Below are 26619 nucleotides of genomic sequence, written 5' to 3' on the forward strand. Positions count from 1 at the left end.
CACTGGATGTTTTCAAGAGAGAGTTAGATTTAGCTCTTAGCTCTGGGAATCAAGGGATATGGGGAAAAAGCAGGAACAAGGTCCTGATACACAAGAATTAACAGCGTGGAAATTAACTTTAGAGTATTAATACCCAGGTTTCAAGGAGCTTCCTGACCTGTCACATCACCTATCCATGTTTCCAGAGATGCTGCCTGACCCACACAGGTCAAGGGAGAACATACAAACTCCATACTGACAAGCACCTGTAGCCAGGATTGAACCCTCGTCCTTGGCACTGTAAGCGCTATACAGCAGTAACTCTACCGCTGCCCATGTTTTTGCATGTGAAAGATGTAGAAACCTCCAGTCCAAGATGAGAAAATAGTGAACAATGTAGATGGACCCTATAACTTTCACTGAAAATCTGGTCAAGGTATTGAGTAAAATAGATATTTTTTCCATACTAAATAATATCCAAGAAAAAATGCTGCAGATTTCAAGCTGAATGACAAGCTAAATACTTTGAGAGTATTTGTCTATTGACAATACTATTTGAATAATTGGGAGCTGATGAGAGAACAATTGTTTCTTATGTGTATGGTTAACTGAATCTTTCAACTTACTTTTAAACAGAGGAACGCAGGATAAAAACGTTAGGAAAAGTACATAGAAGATGCTTATGGTACCAGTTACGTTCAGGAAAATCAAGTCACAATTCGATTTCCACATTAAAGTGAGTATTTCTTTTCAATTCTTAATGGGGTTGGAGGGGGGGGGGGCGAGGGGAAATGTAGCAATCTTCTCTATGAATTATTCAAACTTGAACTCTTGAAATTGTGTCTATTGACCCAAGGTTCATTGTGCAGCAAGCAAAGTTGTTTTCTCAGCAGCGATCAATTTACAAAATTGAATCCTCAACCTGCAGAAAAAGATCACCGTAAAATTGCCTACAAACCAATTGTATGGTCAAATCAATTTGAGCCACGTAATAGCAATGAGGTTACCTTGTTTGACGGGCGAATCACCTAATAATATAAGTAATACTAATCACTTCTACTCTGACTAGTATGAGTGCTGTCACTACATACAGCTAAAAGATAAAATTTAAATTGCGAGCATTTGATAAGCACAGTGAACCAACTTATGTTCCCGATGTTGGGGGAATCCAGAACCAGGGGCCACAGTTTAAGAATAAGGGGTAAGCCATTTAGAACGGAGATGAGGAAACATTTTTCTCACAGAGTGTTGTCAGTCTGTGGAATTCTCTGCCCAAGGGTGGAGGCCGGTTCGCTGGATACTTTCAAGAGAAAGCTAGATAGGGCTCTTAAAGATAGCGGAGTCGGGGGATATGGGGAGAAGGCAGGAATGGGGTACTAATTTGGGATGATCAGCCATGATCACATTGAATGGCGGTGCTGGCTCGAAGGGCTGAATGGCCTCCTCCTGCACCTATTGTCTATTACCTATTATATTACATTCTGCTGTTACTAATTGAAACAATGCCATGCATTAAAACCTGTAAAGTATATAATTGGAATAACTGGTGTTATGTCCCAATTACAGCAATACAGTTACAATGCAAGACAGTCAAAGCAAAATTCTTTCTTTATTAAATGAAATTTAATAAATGTATAGATGTCTGAAAGAAGAAAGGGAAAAGGAGAAAGGTCTGGGAAGTGGTGAAGGTAAATGTTCAAGGAAGCAACATTTGCAAGCCAATGATGAAAACCTCTCAGACTTGAGATTAATGTTGTAATTTTATTATGTCCCTCGAGCCATATGTCATTTGATTCTCACATTCACATAACAGAGAACATATGCTAGTCTTTTTAGATCATGATTCAGTCCAGGGCCTCTCCAGCTTACAAATATCTGAGTTGTGAACAGCGCAACATACTAATAGCAGCGGGTGGATTCGCTGGGGGAGGGAAACAAGTGTCATTGACTGTGAGAATAAACAATAGGTGCAGGAGTAGGCCATTCGGCCCTTCGAGCCAGCACCGCCATTCAATGTGATCATGGCTGATCATCCCCAATCAGTACCCCGTTCCTGCCATCTCCCCATATCCCCTGACTCCGTTATCATTAAGAGCTCTATCTAACTCTCTCTTGACAGCATCTGTAGTACTTTCTTTAACATTTTGTCTACTCCACTGCAAAATCTCCTCAAGGTACGTCTACTTTGAAGAAGTTCTCCTCTTTCCGAAGACAGTTTAGCAACCTCCTCTCTCACTGACCCCCCCCCCCCCCGCGATTCCTCCTTCCCTCCAACTCTACGACCTCACCCTAACCCAGACCCGGTAAAGGTCTGAAGAAAGGTCGTGACCCGAAACATCGCCCATTCCTTCTCTCCATAGATGCTGCCTCACCTGCTGAGTTTCTCCAGCATTTTTGTCTACTTACATTTACAAGCAAGTCATTTATACAAACCATAAGCAGTAGAGGTCCCAGCACAGATCCCTGCGGAACACAACTGTAGGGAGAGAAAATACAAGGATCTTTGTCAAGATTCCAACAATCTTTTCTTTTGCTTCTCTCAATAACCTGGGATATATTATTCATGGCCTACAGATTTAAGCACCTTAATGCTTTTCACGAAACCCAATACCACCACGTTGTTGATCTCTAACTGCCCTAAAGTATTAGGATAGCCCAACTTGATCTCACCATCTTCTCTCTTGGTGAATACAGATGCAATGTAAGGTGGAATGAATCTACACTGACTTGTAGATCCGCTCATTACCATTGGTTGAGGAGAACCCTGGTTATGACTTACCTTGAGGCAGATAATAATGCCTCTGTCCCACTTAGGAAACCTGAACGGAAACCTCTGGAGACTTTGCGCCCCACCCAAGGTTTCCATGCGGTTCCCGGTTGTTGCTGGTGGTTGTCGGAGGTTGCAGGTAGTGGAATCAGGTAGGGAGACTGACAAAAACCTCCGGGAACTGCACGGAAACCTTGGGTGGGGCGCAAAGTCCCCAGAGGTTTCCGTTGAGGTGTCCCAAGTGGGACGGGGCAGGATACGGATCACTCGTCAGATTTGTCTCCTTTATTGGAGATGATTAGGGCAGCTGTGACCTCTGGGAAGATTCTTCTCTTAATATGTGGGTAATGATGTTTAATGGAGTGTTACTAATCTATTGGACCAGTTGGAACCTGTGAAACCAATAATGCCTCCATTCAGAACCAAGATCACTCTGACCTCGGTATGCAAAAGACAGCGGGAGCAATCGGAAGCTAAGCTGCAAGTCGCCGTCAAGTCGACACAGTGGCGCAACTGGTAGTGCTGCTGTCTCACAGTGTCAGAGACCTGGGTTCGATCGCGACCTTGGGTGCTGTCTGTGTGGAGTTTGCACATTCTCACTGTGACCATGTGGGTTTCCTCCAGATGCTCTGGTTTCCTCCCACATCCCAAAGACGTGCAGGTTTGCAAGTAAAGTTGACCCTCTGTAAAATTGACCCTCGTGTGTGGGCAGTGGATGAGAAAGTGGGATAGCATAGAACTAATTGGTCAGTGTGGACTCGGTGGGCCAGAGGGCCTGTGTCCAGGCTGTATCTCTGACACCCTGTAACTCTAAACAAAAAATGAAACAAAACTTACATTCTGCACTCAACACCTGCAAACTATTTACTAATCAGACTCTGTCATATAACACCTCTGACACTAAAGATATATGGCAATTCTCTAAAAATCATGCACCTTTCTCCTTATCAGGAGGCCCACCTCTCAGCCAATGTAGATATGGATGCTAAAATTCACCATTACCTTCAGGAATTTGAGGAGGATCGATGAAGGGTGATCTTATAAAGGTGTATAAAATCATGGGAGGAATAGATCAGGTAGATGCACCAGAGTAGGTGAATTGAGGACTAGAGGACATAGGTTTACGGTGAAGGAGAAATCTGAGGGGTAACTTTTCACTCAAAGGATGGTGGGTGTGTGGAACGAGCTGCCAGAGGAAGTGGCCTTGACATCCACCAAGCTTATTACCAAACTTGCAGGACTTGGTGCCAGCACTCATCTCTGTAACTGGATCTTCGACTTCCTGACCAACAGACCCCAGTCAGTGAGGATCGGGGACAAATCATCCTCTACGATAATCCTCAACACTGGTGCTCCACAAGGGTGTGTTCTCAACCCCCTTCTTTACTCCATGTACACCCACCACTGTGCAGCTGTGTACAAATCTAATTCAATCGAAAAAATTCGCTAACGCCACCACCATTGTGGGACATATCAAATAATGTTGAGACAGAACGCAGGAAGAAGATTGAAAACCTTGTGTCCTGGTGTAGAGACATCAACCTCTCTCGCAATGTTAGCAAAACAAAGATAGTGATCAACTTCAGGAAGTAAAGTGGTACACATATCTCAGTTTGCATTGACGGTGTCTCGATGCATGTGACAATAAACTAAACCAAGACTATCACAATGTTTAAGAAACAGTTAGAAAGATACACAGGTAGAACATGTTTGGAGGGATATGGGCCAAACATGGGCAGGTGGGACTAGTGTAGCTGAGACATGTTGGCAAGTTGGGCGGAAGAGTCTGTTTCCACGCTGTATGACTCTGACTCTAACAAGAATATTTCTGAATTTAAATTCACTCTGTGTGATTTTAAAATTTGAACTGAGTTACTAGTCCAGCAAAGTAACTGTAACATTCTCTACAAACCTACTTTACTGTGAAAAATGTGTTAAAATATACTTCTAGATGCGCTGGGACCATTCTCAGTGATGTGACCTGGAGTCATCGGGTGTTTCGGGTCTCACAACATCAGACGCCCTCGCCCAGGCGACCCAGTCGGGGTTGATCAAGCCCCGACGAGTCCCAGCAGCAACCGCCCACGGATCAACCGTTTTCACACAGAGAGTGGTGAATCTCTGGAACTCTCTGCCACAGAGGGTGGTTGAGTCCAGTTCATTGGCTATATTTAAGAGGTAGTTAGATGTGGCCCTTGTGGCTAAGGGGATCAGGGGGTAATGGAGAGAAGGCAGGTACGGGATACTGAGTTGGTTGATCAGCCATGATCATATTGAATGGCGGTGCAGGCTCGAAGGGCCGAATGGCCTACTCCTGCACCTAATTTCTATGTTTCTATTTGAATAACTGCTCTGCAGGGGTTGGGAGACTCTAGTGCGTGGAGGGACTGGGCTCTGTGGGGTGAGTCCTGGCCGGGTTCCTCCTGCGTCCCACCAGGATCAAGGCTTGTGCACTGCACCTCTTTCTCCTTCTCCGAGCATTTCATTCTCGCCTGATGGATTTTTAGGCAATTCAATGGTAGATAAAAATGCTGGAGAAACTCAGTGGGCGAGGCAGCATCTATGGAGCGAAGGAATGGGTGACCCGAAACGTCACCTATTCCTTCGCTCCATAGATGCTGCCTCACCTGCTGAGTTTCTCCAGCATTTTTTATCTACCTTTGATTTTTCCAGCATCTGCAGTTTCTTCTTAAACATTACTCAATTCAATGATACCTTACTGTCACATGTACCCAAACACAGAGAAATTCTTTGTTTTTGCATACAAGACACAGAGTTGCCACGGTTCTGGCACAGACAATGTTGCAAAAGTGGTCCCTCTTTGTTCTCCGTGCTCCCCCACCCCCCCCCCTGCCGGGTCCCTCTTCTGGGCAAGAGAGTAAGGGAGTTAGACTATTTGTGCGCCTACTCCTAAATATATTATCTTGGATATTTCTCTTCATTCTGAAAGATACTTGCGTAGGTTTTTGCATAAACAAGAATAACATGCGTTTCAAAAATGTGAAGTTGATAGCCACATTTTTAAAATTGCTTTATATCTAGTGTGGTCCTGATAAAAATGAAGTTAATCTTGCGTAGTTTGCTTTGAAGTAGTTACATGAAGCATGGCACCTTGAGTGATGTTTCAAATAAATATTTCAGAAATTAATTAGCTAAGAAAATGTAATATCAAATATAATATTAGACTTTGAGCAGGTACTTAAATGATCTGTCATTGTCATTGGGGCTTTATAGTTCAGTTTGCTTTTGAATTGAAGATGTAATTTGCATGAAAGATGAACTGAATCATCACTCTACAAAAGATGGTCACATAAAAGATTCAAAGGTTCTTCGCTGACTTCTCTTGCACAGACATTCATTTGGTCTTCCCTCCCCACTTTCGGCAGCTCAGCACCATTCTTTGGCACTGTTCCAATTTCTATGCATTTTCTTGCTTCAGCTGTCATCTCCCTACTTTTTAACTTTTTATATAGTTTAGAGATACAGCGCGGAAACAGGGCCTTCGGCTCACCGTGTCCGCACTGCCCAGCGATCCCTGCACATTAACACTATCTTATACTAGGAACAATTTTTCACATATATACCACGCATTTTTACATATACCATTTTACATTAACCTACAGGTAGACCAAAATGCTGGAGAAACTCAGCGGGTGCAGCAGCATCAATGGAGCGAAGGAGATAGGCAACGTTTCGGCACGAAACGTTGCCTATCTCCTTCGCTCCATAGATGCTGCTGCACCTGCTGAGTTTCTCCAGCATTTTTGTGTACCTTCGATTTTCCAGCATCTGCAGTTCCTTCTTAAATACATTTACCTACAGACCTGGACGTCTTTGGCTTGTAGGAGCAAACCAAAGTTCTTGGAGAAAACCCACGCGTTCATGGGGAGAAGGTACAAACTCCATATAGACAAGCCAGGATTGAACCTGGGTTTCTGATGCTGCAAGGCAGCAACTCTACCATGCTGCCCCATAACAGTGTTTTCCTGCATCTAGCCTGTCCAATCCTTTAAGAATTTTATATGTTTCTATAAGATATCCTCTCATCCTTCTAAATTCCAGTGAATACAAGCCCAGTCGACCCATTCTTTCATCATGTGTCAGTCCCACCATCCCGAAAACTAACCTGGTGAACCTACGCTGCACTTCCTTCCTTATGTACTTCCTCAAATTAGGAGATCAAAACTGCACACAATAGTCCAGGTGTGGTCGCACCAGGGCACTGTACAACTGCAGTAGGGCCTCCTTGCTCCTACACTCAAATCCACTCGCTATGAAGGCCAACATGTCGTTAGCTTCCTGCAGAGCCTGTTGTACCGCATGTTTACTTTCAGTGACTGAGGTACAAGCACACCCAGGTCTTGGTGCGTCATCTCTCTTTGTAACTGGAACCCGGATTTCCTCATCAGCAGACCTCGATCACTGGATCACTAACATCATCCCCGCACTGACCGTCAACACAGGGGCATCTCAAGGTTGTGTGTGCACTTAGTCCTCTGCTCTACCTTCTTTACACTATTGACAGTGTGGCTGAGCAAAGCTCCAAAGCCATCAAGAAATTCGCTGACGAGGCCATTGTTATGAGCCAAATTGCAGGTGGTGATGAGTCAATGTATGGGAGAGACAGAACGCATGGTTGAGTGGGTGCTGCAACAACAACCAGCAAACCAAGGAACTAATCATTGACTTCAGCAAGGGGAATTTGGGAGCCAAGGTGACAGAAGGCAGTGGAGGCCAATTCACTGGATGTTTTCAAGAGTTAGATTTAACTCTTAGGGCTAGAGGAATCGAGGGATATCGGGAAAATGCAGGAACAGGGTACTGATTTTGGATGATCGGCCATGATCATATTGAATGGTGGTGCTGAATGGCCAACTCCTGCACCTATTTTCTATGTTTCTATGACTTATAAGACATTTTATTTTTAGTCGGAGGGTGGTGAATCTCTGGAATTCATTGACACAAAAGACTGTGGCGGGCGTCAATGGATATATTTAAGGCTGCGATTGATAGATTCTTGATTGGTACAGGTGTCAGAGGTTATGGGGAGAAGGCAGGAGAATGGGGTCAGGAGGGAGAGAGATCAACCATGATTGAGGGACGGAGCAGATGTGATAGGCCAAATTACCTAATTCTGCTCCTATCACTTATGACCTATGACATGCGACAATAGGGGCTGGGAGTGCTGAAACAGCATTCCCAAAAAGTTCATTTGAAAATCGAATCAGTAGTAAGGAAGGCAAATACACTACTAGGATTTATTTTGAGAGGACTAGAATATAAAAAAAAGATGTAATACTGTGGATTTATAAGGCACTGGTCAGACTGCATTTGGAGTATTGTGAGCGGTTTTGGACCCACATCTGAGGAAGGATGTGCTGATATTGGAGAGGGTCCAGAGGAGGTTTGCGAGAATGATCCCAGGAAAGATTGGGTTAACATATGGTGAGCTTTTGACGGCACTGGGCCTGTGCACGCTGGAGTTTAGAAGGATGAGGGAGGACCTCATTAAAACACCGAACAGTGAAAGGCCCGGGTAAGATTCTTCCACTGGTGGGAGCGTCTAGGACCAGAGGTCATAGTCTCAGAATAAAAGGACTTTGTTTTGAAAGATGAGGAGGAATTTCTATAGTTAGAGGGTGGTGAATCTGTGGAATTTATTGCCACAGAAGGCAGTGGATGCCAAGCCGACGGATATTTTTAAGGTGGCGATGAACCTATTCTTGATTAGTACGGGTGTCTGGGGTCATGGGGAGAAGGCAGGAGAGTGGGGTTGAGCGGGATAGATATATCAGCCAAGATTAAATGGCGGAATAGACTTGATGGGCCGAATGGCCTAATTCTGGTCCGATAACATGAAACAAAACCCTACACCATGTAGTTACAAGCATCAGTAGCCTCGTGCCGCAGGGATTGGGAGGCGCATTTCTATTTTGCCAGTTTATGAAACTAAATTTAATATGCGGAATAACACAACAATGATAATATTATTATTATTATTATGAAATGTTGTAAAAATCAGATATTCACGAGTGCCCTGCGAATATAGTCTGCCATCGTTATCTGGCTGTCTAGTGTTACTGTACGTAGATGCATTTTAATGTCCTGAGCTAGCCTGCCACACCAATAATCACTAGCAGATGGACATTTCTGCCATAGCCTGAGGTATCGAAACATTTTAAGCATGAGGTTTTGTGGCATTATCAACATTGTCTTTTATATTTGTTATCGACTGCCTTTGTTCCACTAGGGACTTTGGCAGTGTATTAGGATTTTTATTTATTGAATAATTGAATTTGATAGAGTATAACCTGTTAGAACATCATGTTACATCATTGTGCAAAATGTATGTTAGGCCACACATGGAGTAGGCGAGTTCATGTTCTCCCTGGAGCAGACAAAGCCGAGAGGTGATGTAGAGGAATGTGAAATTATGAGAGGCATGTTTTGGGTAGATAGCTTGTTTCCCATGGCAGGGATGTCTAAAACTAGTGTGCGTATGTTTTTGAGGGGCAGGTGGTTTAAAGGGATCTGTGGTGTAAATTTTTTCACGCAAAGGCCTGTCAAGAAGTATCAGGAGTCTCGAGAGTCGAGTGCTTACTTGTCATATGTACCGAAAACAGAACAAAGAGATTCTTACTTGCAGCAGCATAACAGGCCTGTAAACAAACAGACTCCCGATGGCAGGAGTAAAATTAGACCAGGGCTCTCATTTTTTCCCCTGTTGCCAGTCGGGCAACCTAGGCAGCTTTTTAGGTTGCCAAATGACAGTTTAGGTGGTCATTTAAGACAGCTTGCATGCAGCGTGCGATAATGTGCTTGGATGAAGTGCGTAGTTACCAGTCACAATTATGCTCAATGAAGCATTCACGTATTATTTCTGCTTCAAGTAAAGTCACAACCTAAACATATTCACCAATCAAGACATGATATATACCACCATGACATGCAGCTAAATTATAATGCAGTCTCAACTCTTTTTACACATTGCAATGAATGCAATTTCTATTATTTCTTTCCACTTCCAAACAAAAATGTGGTTGGATTATTTAGCGTATGGTCAATCTGCATCAATAAATCCTGGACCTTGATAACATATATGCTTAACCATGCACACTACAGATTGATGCAAGCATGTTTTCTGTGAAGGACCGAAAATTATCATGACATGGTATTTGCTATTGGTACAGAAACGCTTTCGCTTTCCGCATAATTTATCAACAACTAAATATAGAGGTTGCAAGGACTAAAGGCATTTTATGATAATAACTGTTAAAACCGACTATACCCATCTGACAGGTTAAACGTTACACTAACTGACAAGAGATGGCCAAAGGACATAACTGCAGCAAATTTTCTTTTGGTAAAGGTGTCAAGACGCACATTACCAGACATTCAGATTAGATGTATGTGTTGTGAACAGCAATGAAGATACCCAGTTTGTACGCACCAGATTTAATAAAAAAATATTGATAAATACCGTTTCCGTCATTCCCACTTCAGAATTAATGTTAAAATTTCAAATGACATATCTCCTGACCAAATTTGTGATGTATATGACCGACTAGAAGTAAATCCTGGATAAATCCAACGTATATTTGTGAATGCTGCTCATTAAATAACTACAGTACTGATAATTCATATTAAGAACATTGATTTGGCGTTAAAATTAATTCTGTCATAACGTGTCAAAGGGAGCAGTGACAATCGAACACTGCGGTTTGAATGTTTCACGTGTGCAAAATTTAATTATCCATCTTTATGATTTAAAACAAATAATTGAGAATTAAAACACATTTGATTGCATCCCGTCATCAAACATAGTCAATGTTCGCTCTGAAGACATTTCCAGTACAATAGGGTCGGGGGGGCGGGGTGTGTGAATCAGTGCGGGATGGATAGATGGCAGGGGAATTTGTGCGTGTGATTGGAGTAAGTAAAATCAGGGGGAGCGCGGGGGATGTCAGTGGGGGGGGATGGAATAGGGAGATCAGTATGGATGGACGGGGGGGATTTGTGCGTGTTGATTGGAGTAAGTAAAATTGTTAGGGGAGAGCGCGGGGGATGTCAGTGGGGTTGAATAGGGAGATCAGTACGGGATTGACGGGGGGGGGGGGGATCAGTACAGGATGGATGGGGGGGTCAGTACAGGATGAATGGGGGTAGACATGAATGCTGGAGAAACTCAGCAGTTGAGGCAGCATCTATGGAGCGAAAGAAAGAGGCAACGTTTTGGGTCGAGACCCTTCTTCAGACTGACTTCCCCCCCCCCCTCCATTCTTCTTGAATGATCACTACAGGATGGATGGGGGATCAGTGCAGGATGGATGGAGGGGATCAGTGCAGGATGAATGGGAGGGACAGTTCAGGATTAATAGGGGGATCAGTACAGGATGAATGGGGGATCACTACAGGATGGATGGGCGGGGGGATCACTGCAGGATGGAGGGGGGATCACTACAGGATGGATGGGGGATCAGTGCAGGATGAATGGGGGGGGGGGGGGGGCATTGCAGGATGGATGGGAAGGAGGGTCAGTACAGGATGAATTGGGGGACCAGTGTAGGATGGATGGAGAGTGGCAGGAGAATCGCACCGCTGCCTTGGCCGTCCCTATCCACCGCCATAGGGGGAGGCAGTTGCCATCGCCTCCCCTCCTCCGCCAGCCAACAGGAAGGTGCGGGGCCGAGCGAAGGTGCTTCAAATGGTGGAAGGGCCCCCCCCCTTCCTTCCTCCCCCCAATCTCTCGGCATACGGGAGGGTTTGTTTTGAAAGCGGTTATCGCCGTTGGCGGAGTGGCAAGCAGCGGCAGGGTGCAGGAGGAGGAGGTGGAGTCGCTGCCACTGTGCGGGGCCCGAGGGTCTTTCGCTCCGACTCTCCGTCACCCCGCACCTAGTATCTTTGCCCTGCACTACAGCCGTCGTCGCCGCCGACACGAAACGTCACGTTCCTTTTCTCTAGAGATGCTGCCTGACCCGCTGAGTTACTAGTTTTTTGTGTCCATCTTTGGTATAAACCAGTATCTGCAGTGCCAAGCCGGGCAAAATGACTCGGCGTTTAGGTTGCCCGGCGGCATTTTGGGTGCCATTGGCATCCGGGCAACCGCTAATTTCGAGACCCGGTTGTTGAAGCAGGCTATACTTTTGAGGCAGTGCCTCATATACAGTAGATCCCTTCAATGGAGGGGGAGGTCTGTGCCTGTGACGGACTGGGCAATGTCCACTATATTTTGTAATCTTCGTTCCTGTGTGTTTGAGTTGTTGAACCAGGCCGTGACACAGCCAATCAATACACTCTCTTCCGTCTGTCTGAAGAAGGGTTTCGGCCCGAAACGTTGCCTATTTCCTTCGCTCCATAGATGCTGCTGCACCCGCTGAGTTTCTCCAGCTTTTCTGTGTAACCTTCGATTCTCCAGCATCTGCAGTTCCCTCTTAAATACACTCTCTTCCATTCACCTGTTGCCTTCTGAAAAGAGCTGCCAGAGAAGGTTGCGGAGGCAGGAACAGTAAAAGGTCCTGTCCACCTACGCAATTCATTATTTTTTTATTTCAGCGTTTGCCGGCACCCGTCATAGTCGCAGCAGGTTGCCGAAAATTTTGAAAATTTTGAAAATCCAGTGGCGACCAGAAAAAGGTACGACTCTTTGGGCGACTACTCACGACCAATCAGGCACCACCCCGCGACAAGTACCTTTTTCTGGCCACCGCTGGATTTTCACCATTTTGAACATTTTTAGCGACCTGCTGCGACTATGACGTGTGCCGGCAAGTTGCCAAACAAATCGCGCAAGTGGGACAGGCCCTTTACAACACACAGTTACCTGGAATGAGTAGAGATACAGAATTAATGCAGGGTTGTGATTAGAATTGACAGTTATGAAGGTTGGCATAGATGCGGTGGCAAAGAGTTCGTTTCTATGAGGTACAACTGTGATTATGACTGTATAGGATTATGTAATTGGCAAGATCAACACCAATAGCAGTGGGTGCCAACTTTTTGAAAATTGCATGACAAATAGGTCAGAGCAAAGCTTATTAGCACTTCCACACTTTGTACTATTTCAAACAGTGTGTCAGATAATCAGCCATCCCGTTGATGAAGAGTCCATGGTTAACAACCCATTCAGAGTGTGATAACAAACTGAGAATAGATTGCTGGCAAGTATTTTCAGCCAAATATGTTCATAAATTCATAAATCATAGGAGCAGAATTAGGCCTTTTAGCCCATCAAGTCTACTCCACCATTCAATCATGCCTGATCCATCTTTTCTTCTAAACCCCATTCTCCTGCCTTTGCCCATAATCCTTGACACTCTTATTAATCAAATATTTGCCAAAGTAGACACAAAATGCTGGTGTAACCCAGCGGGACAGGCAGCCTCTCTGGAGAGAAGGAATGGGTGACGATTTGGGTCGAGACCCTTCTTCAGACTTCAGTCTGAATACCTGGTGACTTGGTGAATTCCACAGATTCACCACCCTCTGGATAAACAAGTGAAAGATGATCTTAATCTGTGGTGGCATATGCGCATAGTAAAATTTGATTTATTCTCTGTACTTTAGCTGGTGAGTGCCCTGAATGCAGAAAATCCAATGGGCTCTGACAAAATCAAGCTGTAATATAAAAAATGTATATTCACATTGATTGCGTATTAAAGAACTGCAGATGTTCAAGAAGGAACTGCAGATGCTAGAAAATAGAAGGTAGACAAAAATGCTGGAGAAACTCAGCGGGTGCGGCAGCATCTATGGAGCGAACGAAATAGGCAACGATGGAAATAGAACTGCAGACGCTGGTTTAAATCGAAGGTAGACACAAAATGCTGGAGTAATTCAACGGGTGAGGCAGCATCTCTGGAGAGAAGGAATGGGCGACGTTTCGGGTCGAGACCCTTCTTCAGTTCTGATTTATTATTGTCATGTGTACTCGGGCACATTGAAAAGCTTTGTTTTGCGTGCTATCTAAAAAGATCAGATATCTATATTACTAAAAGTCTGTTCTTGACCGGTTTTGGCCATCTGTGCTGCGATTTCCGAGAGAACGCTGCCATCTACGGCCGTCATTTTTGACCACCTCGCTCAGAGCCCCCCTCCGCCACGTGTGTGCCGAGGATTTTTCCTGTCGATTAAAAATGACAGAGATATTAATGTTTTTACAAAATTCCCCATTCTCTCTGCTGCCCCCGCTGGCGGCAGGGGGGAGGGACTATAAAACTAGGAAGTGGTGTGCCACACAGTCTCTTCAAGATGGAGGAAGGCAGAGGGTCTCGTTTCTCTGAGCTGTGAATAACACTGAATACATGTCTACTCAAATGTAAGTGCCCTTAGTGGTTCTAAAATGCTTGCAGAATGTGTATTGGTTCTAAAGCTTGCAAAAAAAGTGTCTTTGTTCTAAAGCTTGCAAAAAAGTCTCTATTGGTTCTAAAGCTTGCAAAAAATGTCTATTGGTTCTAAAGCTTGCAAAAAAAAATGTCTATTCGTTCTAAAGCTTGCAGAAAAATGTCTATTGGTTCTAAAGCTTGCAAAAAATGTCTATTGGTTCTAAAGCTTGCAAAAAAATGTCTATTGGTTCTAAAGCTTGCAGAAAAATGTCTATTGGTTCTAAAGCTTGCAAAAAAAAAGTGTCTCTATTGGTTCTAAAGCTTGCAAAAAGTGTCTCTATTTGGTTCTAAAGCTTGCAAAAAATGTCTATTGGTTCTAAAGCTTGCAAAAAATATGTCTATTGGTTCTAAAGCTTGCAAAAATATGTCTATTGGTTCTAAAGCTTGCAAAAATATGTCTATTGGTTCTAAAGCTTGCAAAAAAATGTCTATTGGTTCTAAAGCTTGCAAAAAAATGTCTATTGGTTCTAAAGCTTGCAAAAAAATGTCTATTGGTTCTAAAGCTTGCAAAAAAAGTGTCTATTGGTTCTAAAGCTTGCAAAAAGTGTCTCTATTGGTTCTAAAGCTTGCAAAAAATGTCTATTGGTTCTAAAGCTTGCAAAAAAATGTCTATTGGTTCTAAAGCTTGCAAAAAAATGTCTATTGGTTCTAAAGCTTGCAAAAAGTGTCTCTATTGGTTCTAAAGCTTGCAAAAAAATGTCTCTATTGGTTCTAAAGCTTGCAAAAAATGTCTATTGGTTCTAAAGCTTGCAAAAAGTGTCTCTATTGGTTCTAAAGCTATTGCAAAAAAAATGTCCATTGGTTCTAAAATGCTTGCAAAAAAATGTCTATTGGTTCTAAAGCTTGCAAAAAAATGACTTGGTTCTAAAATGGTTCATACTAGCGCTCCAGAAAAGTTGAAAGGCACTACTTACTGCAAATGGTAGCTTGGGTGTGGCTTGAAGTTGAAATACACCACTAACTGCAAATGGTAGCATGAAGTCGAAAGGCACTGCAAATGGTGGCTTGGGAGCTTTGGTTTGAAGTTGAAAGGCACTACTTTCTGCAAATGGTGGCTTGGATGCAATGGCTTGAAGTTGAAAGGCAGTACTGCAAATGATGGTGTGGGTGCATTAACTTAAAGTTGAAAGGCACTACTTACTGCAAATGCTGGCTTGGGTGCTTTGGCTTGAAGTTAAAAGGCACTACTGTAAATGCACTTCCTGTTTGCACTGTATATTGATTTTAGATAAAACGCTACCACTTACGGCTGTGATTTTTGACCATCTTACTCGGCCCCCCCTCCGCTGAGCAGCTGCAGAGAATTCTTCCCATCAATGAAAAATAAAAGTGTTATTGGTTTAAAAAAAAATGTTGAGAATCTCTCTCCTGTCAATCACTCCATGAAAGCCACACCTTTTCCGGTGGGGGGGGAGGGGTTATAAAATCCGGAAATGTGGGTGTGGCTCAGTCTCTGTAAGATGGAGGAGGGAGAGGTCACGACTTGCTGTCTTTAGTGGCTTTGCACCCTACTTCAAATGGTAAGAAACTGCACTTGAAATTGGTGGCCTGCTAGAAGTGGTAAGAAACTGCACTTGAATTTGGTGACCTTATACCCTGCTTGAAATAGACTTTCAAGGATTAGCCGTGAGTCAACTGCCAGCCCACCAGCCGTGAGTGAGTGAGTTGCCAGCACAACAGGCTTGATTGACTGAGACTCCAGCCCAATAATCCATTTGGCGCACAATTTGCATACTAGCCCTCTGGAAACCAGTCCCTTCTGCCCACAACACCCATATTAGCGCTCCAGAAAGCCCCCCCCCCCCCCCCAACTGGCCACCGATATTAGAATTGGTGGAGAGGTGGAATATTGCGTTGGTTGACCAGCCCTCCTGTGTGATGCTGGGACCCAACGGGTCCCACTTAGTCTAGTACCATAATACAATCAAGTCAACTCAAATACAATAGGTAGAGCAAAGGGGAAGATATGGAGTACAGAATATAGTTCTCAGTATTGTAGCGCATCAGTTCCATAGGCTAAGACTAATGTCCATAATTGTGTGGAGGTGAATTGACCCTAGCTCGTGGGTGGACAGTTGAGAAACTTGATAACAGAGGAGAACAAGCTGTTTCTGAGTCTCGTTGTGTGTGCTTTCAAGCTCTGTACCTTCTGTTGGATGGGAGCAGCAAGAGGAATGAATGACCAGGGTGGGGTGTCTTTGATTATGTATTATGTTGGCATGAGGTATAGATGGAGTCAATGTTGGGGAGTCTAGTCTGTGTGATGGACTGCGTTACAACTACAACTTTGCAATTTTTTGTGGTCCTGTTCCAAATCCAAGCTGAGATGTTCTGTGATGTAGACAGTATGCTTTCTATGATGCATCTGGGCGTTTTTAAGAGTCAATGGACACATGCAAATTTTTCTCAGTCTCCTGGCACTCAGAGGTGTTGGTGTGCCGTCTTTACTGTCGCATCAGTGTGGTTGGTCCACGGCAGATCATTGGTAATATTCATGCTAAGGAACCTAAAGCTCTCAACCACATTGAGATGGTTGGTCAAGAGTGTTGTATTGTTATTTGTCCCGAAACAGAACAATTAAATTCTTTCTTGCAGCAGCATAACAGATATATTTCTAGGTTAGTTTATTGTGACATGTACCAATTAAGGTACAGTGAAATTTGAATTACCATAGAGCCATACTTTAAAAAAAGCAACAAGACACACAACTACATAAAAGTTAACATGATGGCAATGATGGTCCGATTCTACACGGCCATTGTAGAGTCTGTTCTCACCTTCTCCATCATGGTCTGGTTTGGCTCAGCCACCAAGCACAACACCTGGAGGCTGCAGCGAATTGTCCGATCAGCAGAGAAGGTTATTGGCTGCAACCTTCCCTCCATTGATGAACTGTACACTGCAAGGGCCAGGAAGCGAGCGGGCAAGATCATCTCTGACCCCTCTCACCCTAGCCACAAACTCTTTGAATCACTTCCCTCTGGAAGGCGACTCCGGACTGTCAAAGCTGCCGCAGCCAGACATAAAAACAGTTTTTATCCACGAATAGTTGCTCTACTCAACAGCCAAAAATCTGTAGCCTCCCTTTGATCTGGTATTTTGTTGGTTCACATGCTTGATCAGTGGTGTTTTATCATTAATGTTTTATTATTATTAATGTGTAGTGTTTTCAGAGTCATTCGTAACTCTCCTTGTATGTCATGTTGTTTCTTGTGGGCGGAGCACCAAGGCAAATTCCTTGTATGTGAATACTTGGCCAATAAACTTACTTACTTGTAAACATCCACCACAGCAGATTCCCCTTGTTCCTCACTGTTATGAAGGGCAATAGAGTCCAATTTCCTTCCTCTTTTTTTTCTCCCGTGGTCGGGGCTGTCGAACCATTCGCAGTCGGGGTGATCGAAGCTCCCGCGTCGGGGTGATCGTAGACATTGTACTCGATAAAACCCATTATACACAAAAAAAAAGTTCAGTATATATATTAAGAAACAAGATCAATAGACAATAATAGAGCAAAGTTTAAAAAAAAATCCTTGAATCTATATAGTTTGGAGCCAATTTGTAGTGTTTAATAACCTGATGGTTGGATGGAAGAAGCTACTCCTGAATGTGGAAGTTAGTTTTCAGGCTCTGATCTCACCTTCGCGATGGCAGGAGTGAAATGAGAAGTGTGGCCAGTGACTGTTCGGCGATGATTCCACAGAATTCAAAATTCCTCTACTGATAATTTGTGGATGTTCGCACATCAATTAAGATAACGCAGTCACAATCTGGAAATTGGCAGGTAAAACTTGTCACGTATGCTGGACAATGTCCAGCCACAGGTCCAATTACCTATCTGTGATTCTCACCATCATAAGCATCTTCGCATATGGAGGAATAATGCAATTGTCTCCAGTGTCCATGAAAAAGCTACTTATCTTAACTACTAAACCAGGTTCGCTTCTTAATAAACAGACACCACACAAACTGTTTGGTAGACCAGTTCAAAACTTTACTTAACATCGGCCGATGGAAGGGAGGGAGACTCCAGTCAAGTGACCAACACAGACACTTGACTGTCCTCAGTCACCTTCCCTGAACAACAGAATTACATTGCTTTAAATAGGTTTTTTGTCCCCTTATCACATTCCACAGACATTAGTCATGGTCAGAAGTACTGGAAAAGGTTTCCACAGAATGCATCACATCAAACCCTTTTTTTTACATGGTACAAGATATACTAAAAACATTGTCCATTTGTTTTATCTCCAAATAGACCACCCTTGCTCTGTTCGCTGCTTCCTCTGTCATTTGGTCCCTCATAAACATAGGTCATTTGTTTACAAAGATGTGACTGTTTATTTCCCTCTTCCTTTATTGCCTCCTCCCCCATAAACATTGGTTATTTGGTTTATGGCATCTCACTTTCAAAGATATCTCTCTAGATCCTTCACTTGGGAGACAATGTTATCTCTCACACACCCCGCAACCTGAGGAAAGCCTAATTTGACACTAAATATAAGCTGTAAGCTAGCCCAGAAACCAATTTAATATCTTCTTATATTTTTAACTAAAACTCGGCTTCATCACCCAACCAATGAATAAATGTAGTCTCTTAGAGCAGGACAGAAGCTGAATATTCTGCAGAGCTGTTCGCCTCGTGACCCTACAAGGCCTTTCCTCCATATACAAGTCTTGCTTACCATTCACTGGGAGGATACAACCAACACAATAAGAAAGGTTTCAAAGGTATTTTATTGTCACGTGTACTAATTAAGGTACAGTGAAACTCATTTTTCCCCCCTTTTCCCCCTCTCCAAAGAATCTGAACATATTCAGTTTGGTTCCCCTCCCATTACCTGTCACACTTCAATAGTAACCAAGAACTATTGTGTCGTGTGTAGCATCATATTCAGTTTCCTCTTCAAGTCCAACAATATTTTGACTTGAAGTGGACATAAATTGGAGTTTTCTTTTCATTGAAGGTTGGCACAAAATGCTGCATTAACTCAGCGGGTGAGGTAGCATCTCTGGAGAGTAGGAATGGGTGACGTTTTGGGATGAGACCATTCTTCAGACTGGTGTCAAGGGAGGGGGCGGGACAGAGATAGAATGTAGGCAGACACAGTAAGACTGGTTGGAGAACTGGGAAGGGGATTGGGATGGAGAGAAAGCGAGGGCTATCTGAAGCTGTCTAACGCCATTTTTGGGTCGTCATCGGTGCTGGGATGGCGGTGGTTCAAGTTTAAAGCCCTTATCTTCTGGCAAAAACAGATAAACAGTGAATGCATTCAATGTCATCTGTGACCTGAGAACCAAAAAATGTTTCTTTAAAATGGCCTTTTTAAACCAATTTCAACAGGAATCCTAACTATTTATTTTCTTTTTAACAGAAAAGTAGGACTGATTTGTGGATGGATACTACTCTGCTGCCTTCTATACAAAGTCTCAATAATAGAGAACAGAGAAAAAGAATACAACCCTTATGAAGTGCTTGGGGTAGACCCTGTAAGTAGCAATGACTACCGTGTTTTCAGTCCGACATGTAATAATTTTAATGTACTGAGGGCTTTACTTGGACCCACTGTTTTTTTTCAATTCCAGTTTTCCTCTATTCTGTGGTGTCGTTTCGAAATACAGCATTGAAACGAGCCCTTCGGCCCGACGAGTGCACGCCGAGCATCGATCACCTGCTCGCACTAGTTATGTGTTATCCCACCGCATCCACTCCCCGCACATCCGTGGCAATTTTTTTTTTTTTTTTTTTTTACAAGATCAATTAACTTATAAACCCGCACGTATTTGCCATCTGGTAGGAAACCGGAGGACCAGGAGGAAAACCACACTGACACCGGGAGATTGGGCAAATTCCACACTGACAGCACCCAAAGATCAGGATCGAACTGGGGTTTCCTGTGCCGTGCGACAGCTAGCTGCTCCTTTAGTCTTTTGATTAAGGGTTGATAAGAGCAGCTCGTACGGAACAGCATCGAGCCCTTCGACCCACAATGTTTATAGAATAGAATATAGAATAGTTTCTTTATTGTCATTGTAACATGAACCATGTACAACAAAATTTAAAAATGTCAGCCAGTCGGTGCACCATTCAAACATTTCTAAAAGCTAACGATACATACAAGGTAAAATATTAAAAAAGATAAACAACTAAAATAAATATCATGAAAATAGCACCCAACCCTCCATCCTTCTGTCGATTTCACAGTGTACCACAGTCCCTAAGTCTGTATCGCCCCTGCGTTCCTTGGCAGCTACATTTAGTGCCTTTATAGCAGTGGGGTAAAAACTGTTCTTAAGTCTGTTTGTCCTTGTCCTTGTAAATCTGTACCGTCTGCCTGACGGCAACAGTTCAAACAGGGAGAGTCCGGGATGGGAAATGTCCTTTATAATACTCTGGGATTTTTTGATGCAGCGTTATACCGAACTAAACAGATTCCATCAGCCTGCACATGATCTGTATCCCACTTCCTTGCACTTCCATGTGCCGATGTAAAAGCCCTTTAACCATATAACAATTACAGCACGGAAACTGGCCATCTCGGCCCTTCTAGTCCGTGCCGAACACTTACTCTCATCTAGTCCCATCTACCTGCACTCAGACCATAACCCTCCATTCCTTTCCCGTCCATATACCTATCCAATTTATTTCTAAATGATAAAATCGAACCTGCCTCCACCACTTCCACTGAATCAAGTCCACCCTTAACCTTCTGAGCTCCAAAGAATAAAGACCTATCTTGTTCAACCTTAAACACCTCTATCGTATCTAGCTCCACCATCACCCCTGGTAGCGCATTCCAGGCTGCCACCATTCTCTGTGTAACTTTTCTCCTCTCACCGAATTGCTAAGCCCTCCAGTGTTGGACATTTCCAGCCTTTTATGTTCAAACTGATTCAGTTTCAGTTTTAGTGTATTGTCATGTGTACCCAGGTACAGTGAAAAGCTTTTGCTGCGTGTCAACCAGTCAGCGGAAAGACAGTACATGATTAAACTGTCTCGCTAACATTAATTGTGTCTAAGTAAATTGCTGTCTGGTTTAACTTCTGTGGGGAAACGCTTGGCTGAGCGTCACCACCCACCACCACTGTACTGTACCAAAGCTTCATTCTTGATGTGGGGAAGACTGATAGAAACTGCAGCCCAGCTTTTGTGTAGTACATTGCAGTAGGACTATATGTGAATGGTGAAGGGAATTCCTTATCTACACACTGAGTGTATCCAGATCAGGCTCCTTATCCTGGGAAGCCACGCTAATAATCTTCGTACAATTGGAAAAAAATCCCAATATTTCTGTTTAATAAAAATGATTTTCACACCCAGAGGTAATAGTATCATTGTACCGGGAAAACACAGTTGTGCAGCGGTAGAGTTGCTATCTCACAGTGCCAGAGACCCGGGTTCGATCCTGACTACAGGTGCTGTCCGTACAGAGTTTGTACGTTCTCCCTGTGACGTGTGTGGGTTTTCTCCAGTTTCCTCCCACACTCCAGACGCATACAGGTTTGTGGACTAATTGACTTGGTAAAATTGCAAGTGTGTATAGGCTAGTGCTAGTATGCCGGAATCGCTGGTCAGTGCAGACTCGATGGGCAGAAAGGCCTGTTTCTGCGCTGTGTCTCTAAACTAAGGTATATGCTCACCTTTTGATAATGGTACTAACCTAAAGTTATTTTTTAAGCACATTTAATTTTTGTTCATTAGCAAAAGTGAACGCAAGGTTTTGTTTTACGGACTTGAGATTTGGGCAGGCTTTGAGGTTAGAAATTATACAAAGATGTGCTGAAGTAGATGAGACCTCTCATGGTCTCAATGTCTGGTGAATACAGTCCCAGTCTTCTAAATCTTGTATGTGGTGAACCAGTGCAATGAATCAGCCATGCATTACCTCGATGGCAAGTATATCCTTCCTTTGGTAATGAGACCAAAGCTGTTGAAATTTGAATCAGTCTGATGGGCTCCAACCTGAAAATGTCACCTGTACATTCACTCCACAGATGCTGCCTGACCCACTGAGTTCCTCCAGTACTTAAAGTTACTTATGCCCCTGTCCCACTTAGAAACCCGAACGGAAACCTCTGGAGACTTTGCGCCACACCCAATGTTTCCATGCTATTCCCGGAGGTTGCAGGTGGTTGCCGGAGGTTGCAGGTAGTGGAAGCAGGTAGGGAAACTGACAAAAACCTCCGGGAGCCGCACGGAAACCTTGGGTGGGGCGCAAGAGGTTTCCGTTCCAGAGGTTTCCGTTCCGGTTTCCTAAGGGGGACAGGGGCATTAAATAAATGACTGTATTTCTCTGCGGCACGGTGGCACAACGGTAGAGCTGCTGCCACACAACGCCAGAATCCCGGTTCGATTATGACTACGGGTGATGGAGTTTGTACGTTCTCCCGTGACTTGCGTGGGTTTTCCACGGGAGCTCCGGTTTCCTCCCACACTTCAAAGACGTACAGGTTTGTAGGTTAATTGGCTTGGTAAAATTGTAAATTGTCCCTAGTGGGTGTAGGATAGTGTTAAATTTGCAGGGGATCACTGGTCGGCCGGTCTCGCTGTATCTCTAAACTAAACTAAACTGCTTGAGAGAGATTACAAAATAGAACAGTAAGTACACATGCAACATTGTTGGTTAACTTATGATGACCAGGCAGGACACAAAGTTCTGATCTTCATTAGGTGGTGGTGTGTAATTTTGAAAGTTTGTGACCAGTTTGCATAGCTTTAACTTTTAGCTTTTCAACAAAAGGATGGACTTTACACATATTTGGCCACAGTGACAGCACCTAAGTACATTAACAGTAGTACATTGTAGACATAGTATTAGTTTTAAAATACATGAAACTGGAAACAAGATTACCATAATTTTTATCTCTCGATCAAATTGGGTGAATTTGCTTTCGTTAACTTATCAAACGCAAAATATCTCTCCTCCTGGCATAGATAGGATAGGCAGTCAGAATCCTTTAACCAAGGTGGAAATGCCAAGGACTAGGGGTCGTGGATTTAAAGTGAGAGAAGCAAAGTTTAATGGAGATGTGTGGAGCAAGTTTTTTTACACCAGGTGTTGGGTGCCTGAAATGCACTGCCAGGAGTGGTGGTAGAGGCAGATACGAAAGTGGCATTTAAAATGCTTTTAGATAGGCACATGGATACGCGGGGCTTGGAGAGATATAATAATAATAATAATAATAATAATAAATGTTATTTATTGGGCGCCTTTCAGACATCTCAAGGACACCTTACATAGATTAACAGGAATATAAGCATATAATCAGAATAAAATAAATAATAAAGACATCACAGAAACACAAATTAAAAACAGAATTCAGTCCAAAAACAAAAAATCAAAAACACAATGTGAAGAGAGAGCAGCGGCAGCTAAAGCACGCCAGCGTCCACTCTCCCTTCACGGCAGCCATCTTGGACAAAGACTAACAGGATTACCATACAGACAAAAAAATCATCGCCCCACAATGGTTATCACTATGGGGGAAGGCACAATGTCCAGTCCTCAACCCCAAGTTCACCCCAAAGTCAGGCCTATTGAGGCCACCGCAATTGCCTCTACGGAGGCCCGATGTTCCTGGCCGTTCTCACCGGGTGGTGTTGCCCCGGCGTCGGGAGAGTCCTCTCAGCGGCTGGGCCACCTGGAACGGCCGCTTTCTAGCTGGAGACCGCGGCTTCCGAAGCCGACAAGGCCGCGCCGGTTTGGAGCTCCCAGGCTCCCGATGTTGAAATCGGCGCCGCCCGCTCCGCTCCGCAGACCCGCAGCCCGGAGGTGTTGAACACGGCGGTCACAGCTCACCGGAGCTCCAGCGCGTCGATCCAGCGCGGCGACCCAGGCAAGGCATCGCCCGCTCCGCTCCACGATAGCGCTCCAGCGCTGTGCCGCCGCCGAGGTGCTGGGCGGTCCCCGCCAGGAAACGGCGCTCCAAGCCCGCTGGTAGGCCACGAGGACGGGTCGACGGGCAGCCCGGAGAAAAAGCTGCCTCACCGACCAGGTAGGGACCTAGAAGTAAAATTGACCCCTACCCCCCACATTTAAAAAGTCCATATCTCCAAACATCACTAAACAGGACTCACTAAAAACTAAAAACAAAAAGGGAATTAAAACGGACGGCTGCTGGCTAGCAGCCGTTCCCCAAGATGGCTCCTCCCAGATATGGACGGGCAAATTCTTGATTAGGTAGACAAAAGTGCTGGAGAAACTCAGCGGGTGCAGCAGCATCTATGGAGCGAAGGAAACTGTTTAGTTGACTGTTTCTTGATTAGTACAGGTATCAGGAGTCCTGGGGAGAAGGCAGGAGAATGGGGTTAAGAGGGAAAGATAGAGCAGCCATGATTGAATGGGTGAGTAGACATAATGGGCCGAATGGCCTAATTCTGCTGCTAGAACGTATGAAGTTAATGAACTTCTGGATCATGTGCAGGCAGAGAAAATTAGCTTGGCATCGTGTGTGGCACAATTTTGTGGCCATGGGGCCTGTCCCTGTGCTGAACTGTCATATGTTTTATTACAGTTTTCATCTCTTGATCAAATTGGGTGAGTTTCCTAGCATTAAATCTGAAACTTTTTTCTCTTGTATTATGTATCCAAAAATATCCGATGGTTCATTATATTTGGGTTTTGTAAGGGATAGAGTATTTGGTATTTCAACAAATAAGTATTGGCCCCTTTTCTTCCTCTCAGGGAGCCTCTGTGGCAGAAATTAAAAAACAGTACCGTCAGTTGTCGCTCAAACATCACCCAGACAAAGGAGGCGATGAAGTCCTGTTTATGAGGATCGCAAAAGCCTACGCTGCGTAAGTAGTGACATCTATGGTTTTAAAAAGGCAGGAATGAGGGCATTAGCCCTGGTGTATGTTGCTTTAATTTTGTGCTTGTGATGCCAGGGATGCCTGATATCCTGAAGATGGTGAGCCCTTCCCTTGTGTCACCTAGAGATTTGGTTTAGTGTAGTTAGTTTAATTTATTGTCATGTGTACCGAGGTACAGTGAAAGGCTTTTGTTGCGTGCTAACCAGTCAGCGGAAAGACAATGCACGATTACAATCACTCCATTCACAGTGTATTCACAGACTAACGTTTAGTGCCACACACTCATCTCTCCGTTGCCATCTGGAAGAAGGTACAGGAACTTGAAATCTGCAACATCCAGGTTCAGGAACAGCTTCTTCCGCACAGCCATCAGGCTATTAAACACAACATCAAACAAGCTCTGAACAATAACAGTCTATTATTACCATTGTACTTTATATGTTTATTTATTGTGTATATATATATATATATATATAGTCTATGATATATAGACATACTGAACTTTTATCTCCTGTTCTGTATTATGTTTACATATTCTGTTGTTCTGCAGCAAGCATAAATTTCATTGTCCTATCTGGGACACATGACAATAAAACTCTTGACTAGTTAAAATAAAGGGCCTGTCCCACTGTACGAGTTCTCCCGAGTTCTCCCGAGTTTCCCCTGATTCGAACTCGGAGAATTACGGTAATAGCCGTTCGTTGGTAATCGGGGCTCTCGTTAACATTTTTCACAGTGCTGAAAAAACTTCACGAGTTACCACGTTTCCCGAGTACCTGTCGTTAGCGTTACAAGCCGCTACGAGACATCCACGAGCCCCGACGTCGCCGCTACGTACATTCTACGTTTTTTTAAACTCGGGAGAGCTCTTGAATTACCTCGTACAGTGGGACAGGCCCTTTAGGAATGTTGCTGTAGGTGTTGAGATTTAAAAGTGTGGAGTGATTGTAATGTGTGAATGCAGACCCACTTCTGTGACTCGCACACAAATAGTCGCCTGGGTTGGGCGCCATCTTGACACAGTTGCAGTCAGCCATCTTAAACCATGTAGGGCAGAATTGCACCATTATTTGGTCACTATTGATGAATTATAGCATTATTTAATTCTGTTACCCTGGAATTTGAGTTGGCTCTCTCTTGTTAAATCGGTGTGAAAAGCCTTACACTTCCATTCAGAATTGCTGACTTATTTAAATTCTGAATAATAGTGGCAGTGCCATATTGAACAGTTAAGCAATCTTAACTGTTGATTTTGCTGTTCAATTATTTGTTTTAGTGCTGGCTGACCTTTATGTAGCTGATTCCCGTGACATTAATACGTTCAACTCTTGTGGAAACAATATTCTAAAATAACTAGAGAATAAAAGCCATAAAATAAATCAGTAAAATTCCCCGGGACTCTCTTCCCTGGAGCGCAAGTGAATGAGGGGTGATCTTATAGAGGTGTGTAAAATCTTGAGAGGAATAGATCGCATAGTCTCTTGCCCAGAGTGGGGGGAATCAAGAACCAGAGGGTAGAGGTTTAAGGTGAAGGGTGAAAGATTTTATAGGTATTTGAGGGGTAACGTTTCGTGCAGGGTGGTGGGTGTATGGGATGAGTTGCCAGAGGAAGTAGTTGAGGCAGGAAATATCACCTTGTTTAATGAAGCAATTAGACAGGTACATGGCCAGTGTGTAGG

General features: G+C 43.8%; 1 protein-coding gene across 1 annotated transcript in view; it reads left to right on the forward strand.

Moving 5' to 3' along the window:
- The window catches only part of sec63 (SEC63 homolog, protein translocation regulator), a 106523-nt gene that overhangs the window by 29845 nt on the left and 50059 nt on the right, over positions 1-26619 (forward strand). The window contains exons 2-4 of the mRNA XM_055634979.1: positions 616-715; positions 19503-19617; positions 24813-24925. Coding sequence (XP_055490954.1) covers positions 616-715; positions 19503-19617; positions 24813-24925 — 328 coding nt within the window. The remainder of the gene's footprint in view (positions 1-615; positions 716-19502; positions 19618-24812; positions 24926-26619) is intronic.

This window comes from Leucoraja erinacea, chromosome 5 (genome assembly GCF_028641065.1).
Source record: "Leucoraja erinacea ecotype New England chromosome 5, Leri_hhj_1, whole genome shotgun sequence".
Taxonomy (NCBI): domain Eukaryota; kingdom Metazoa; phylum Chordata; class Chondrichthyes; order Rajiformes; family Rajidae; genus Leucoraja; species Leucoraja erinaceus.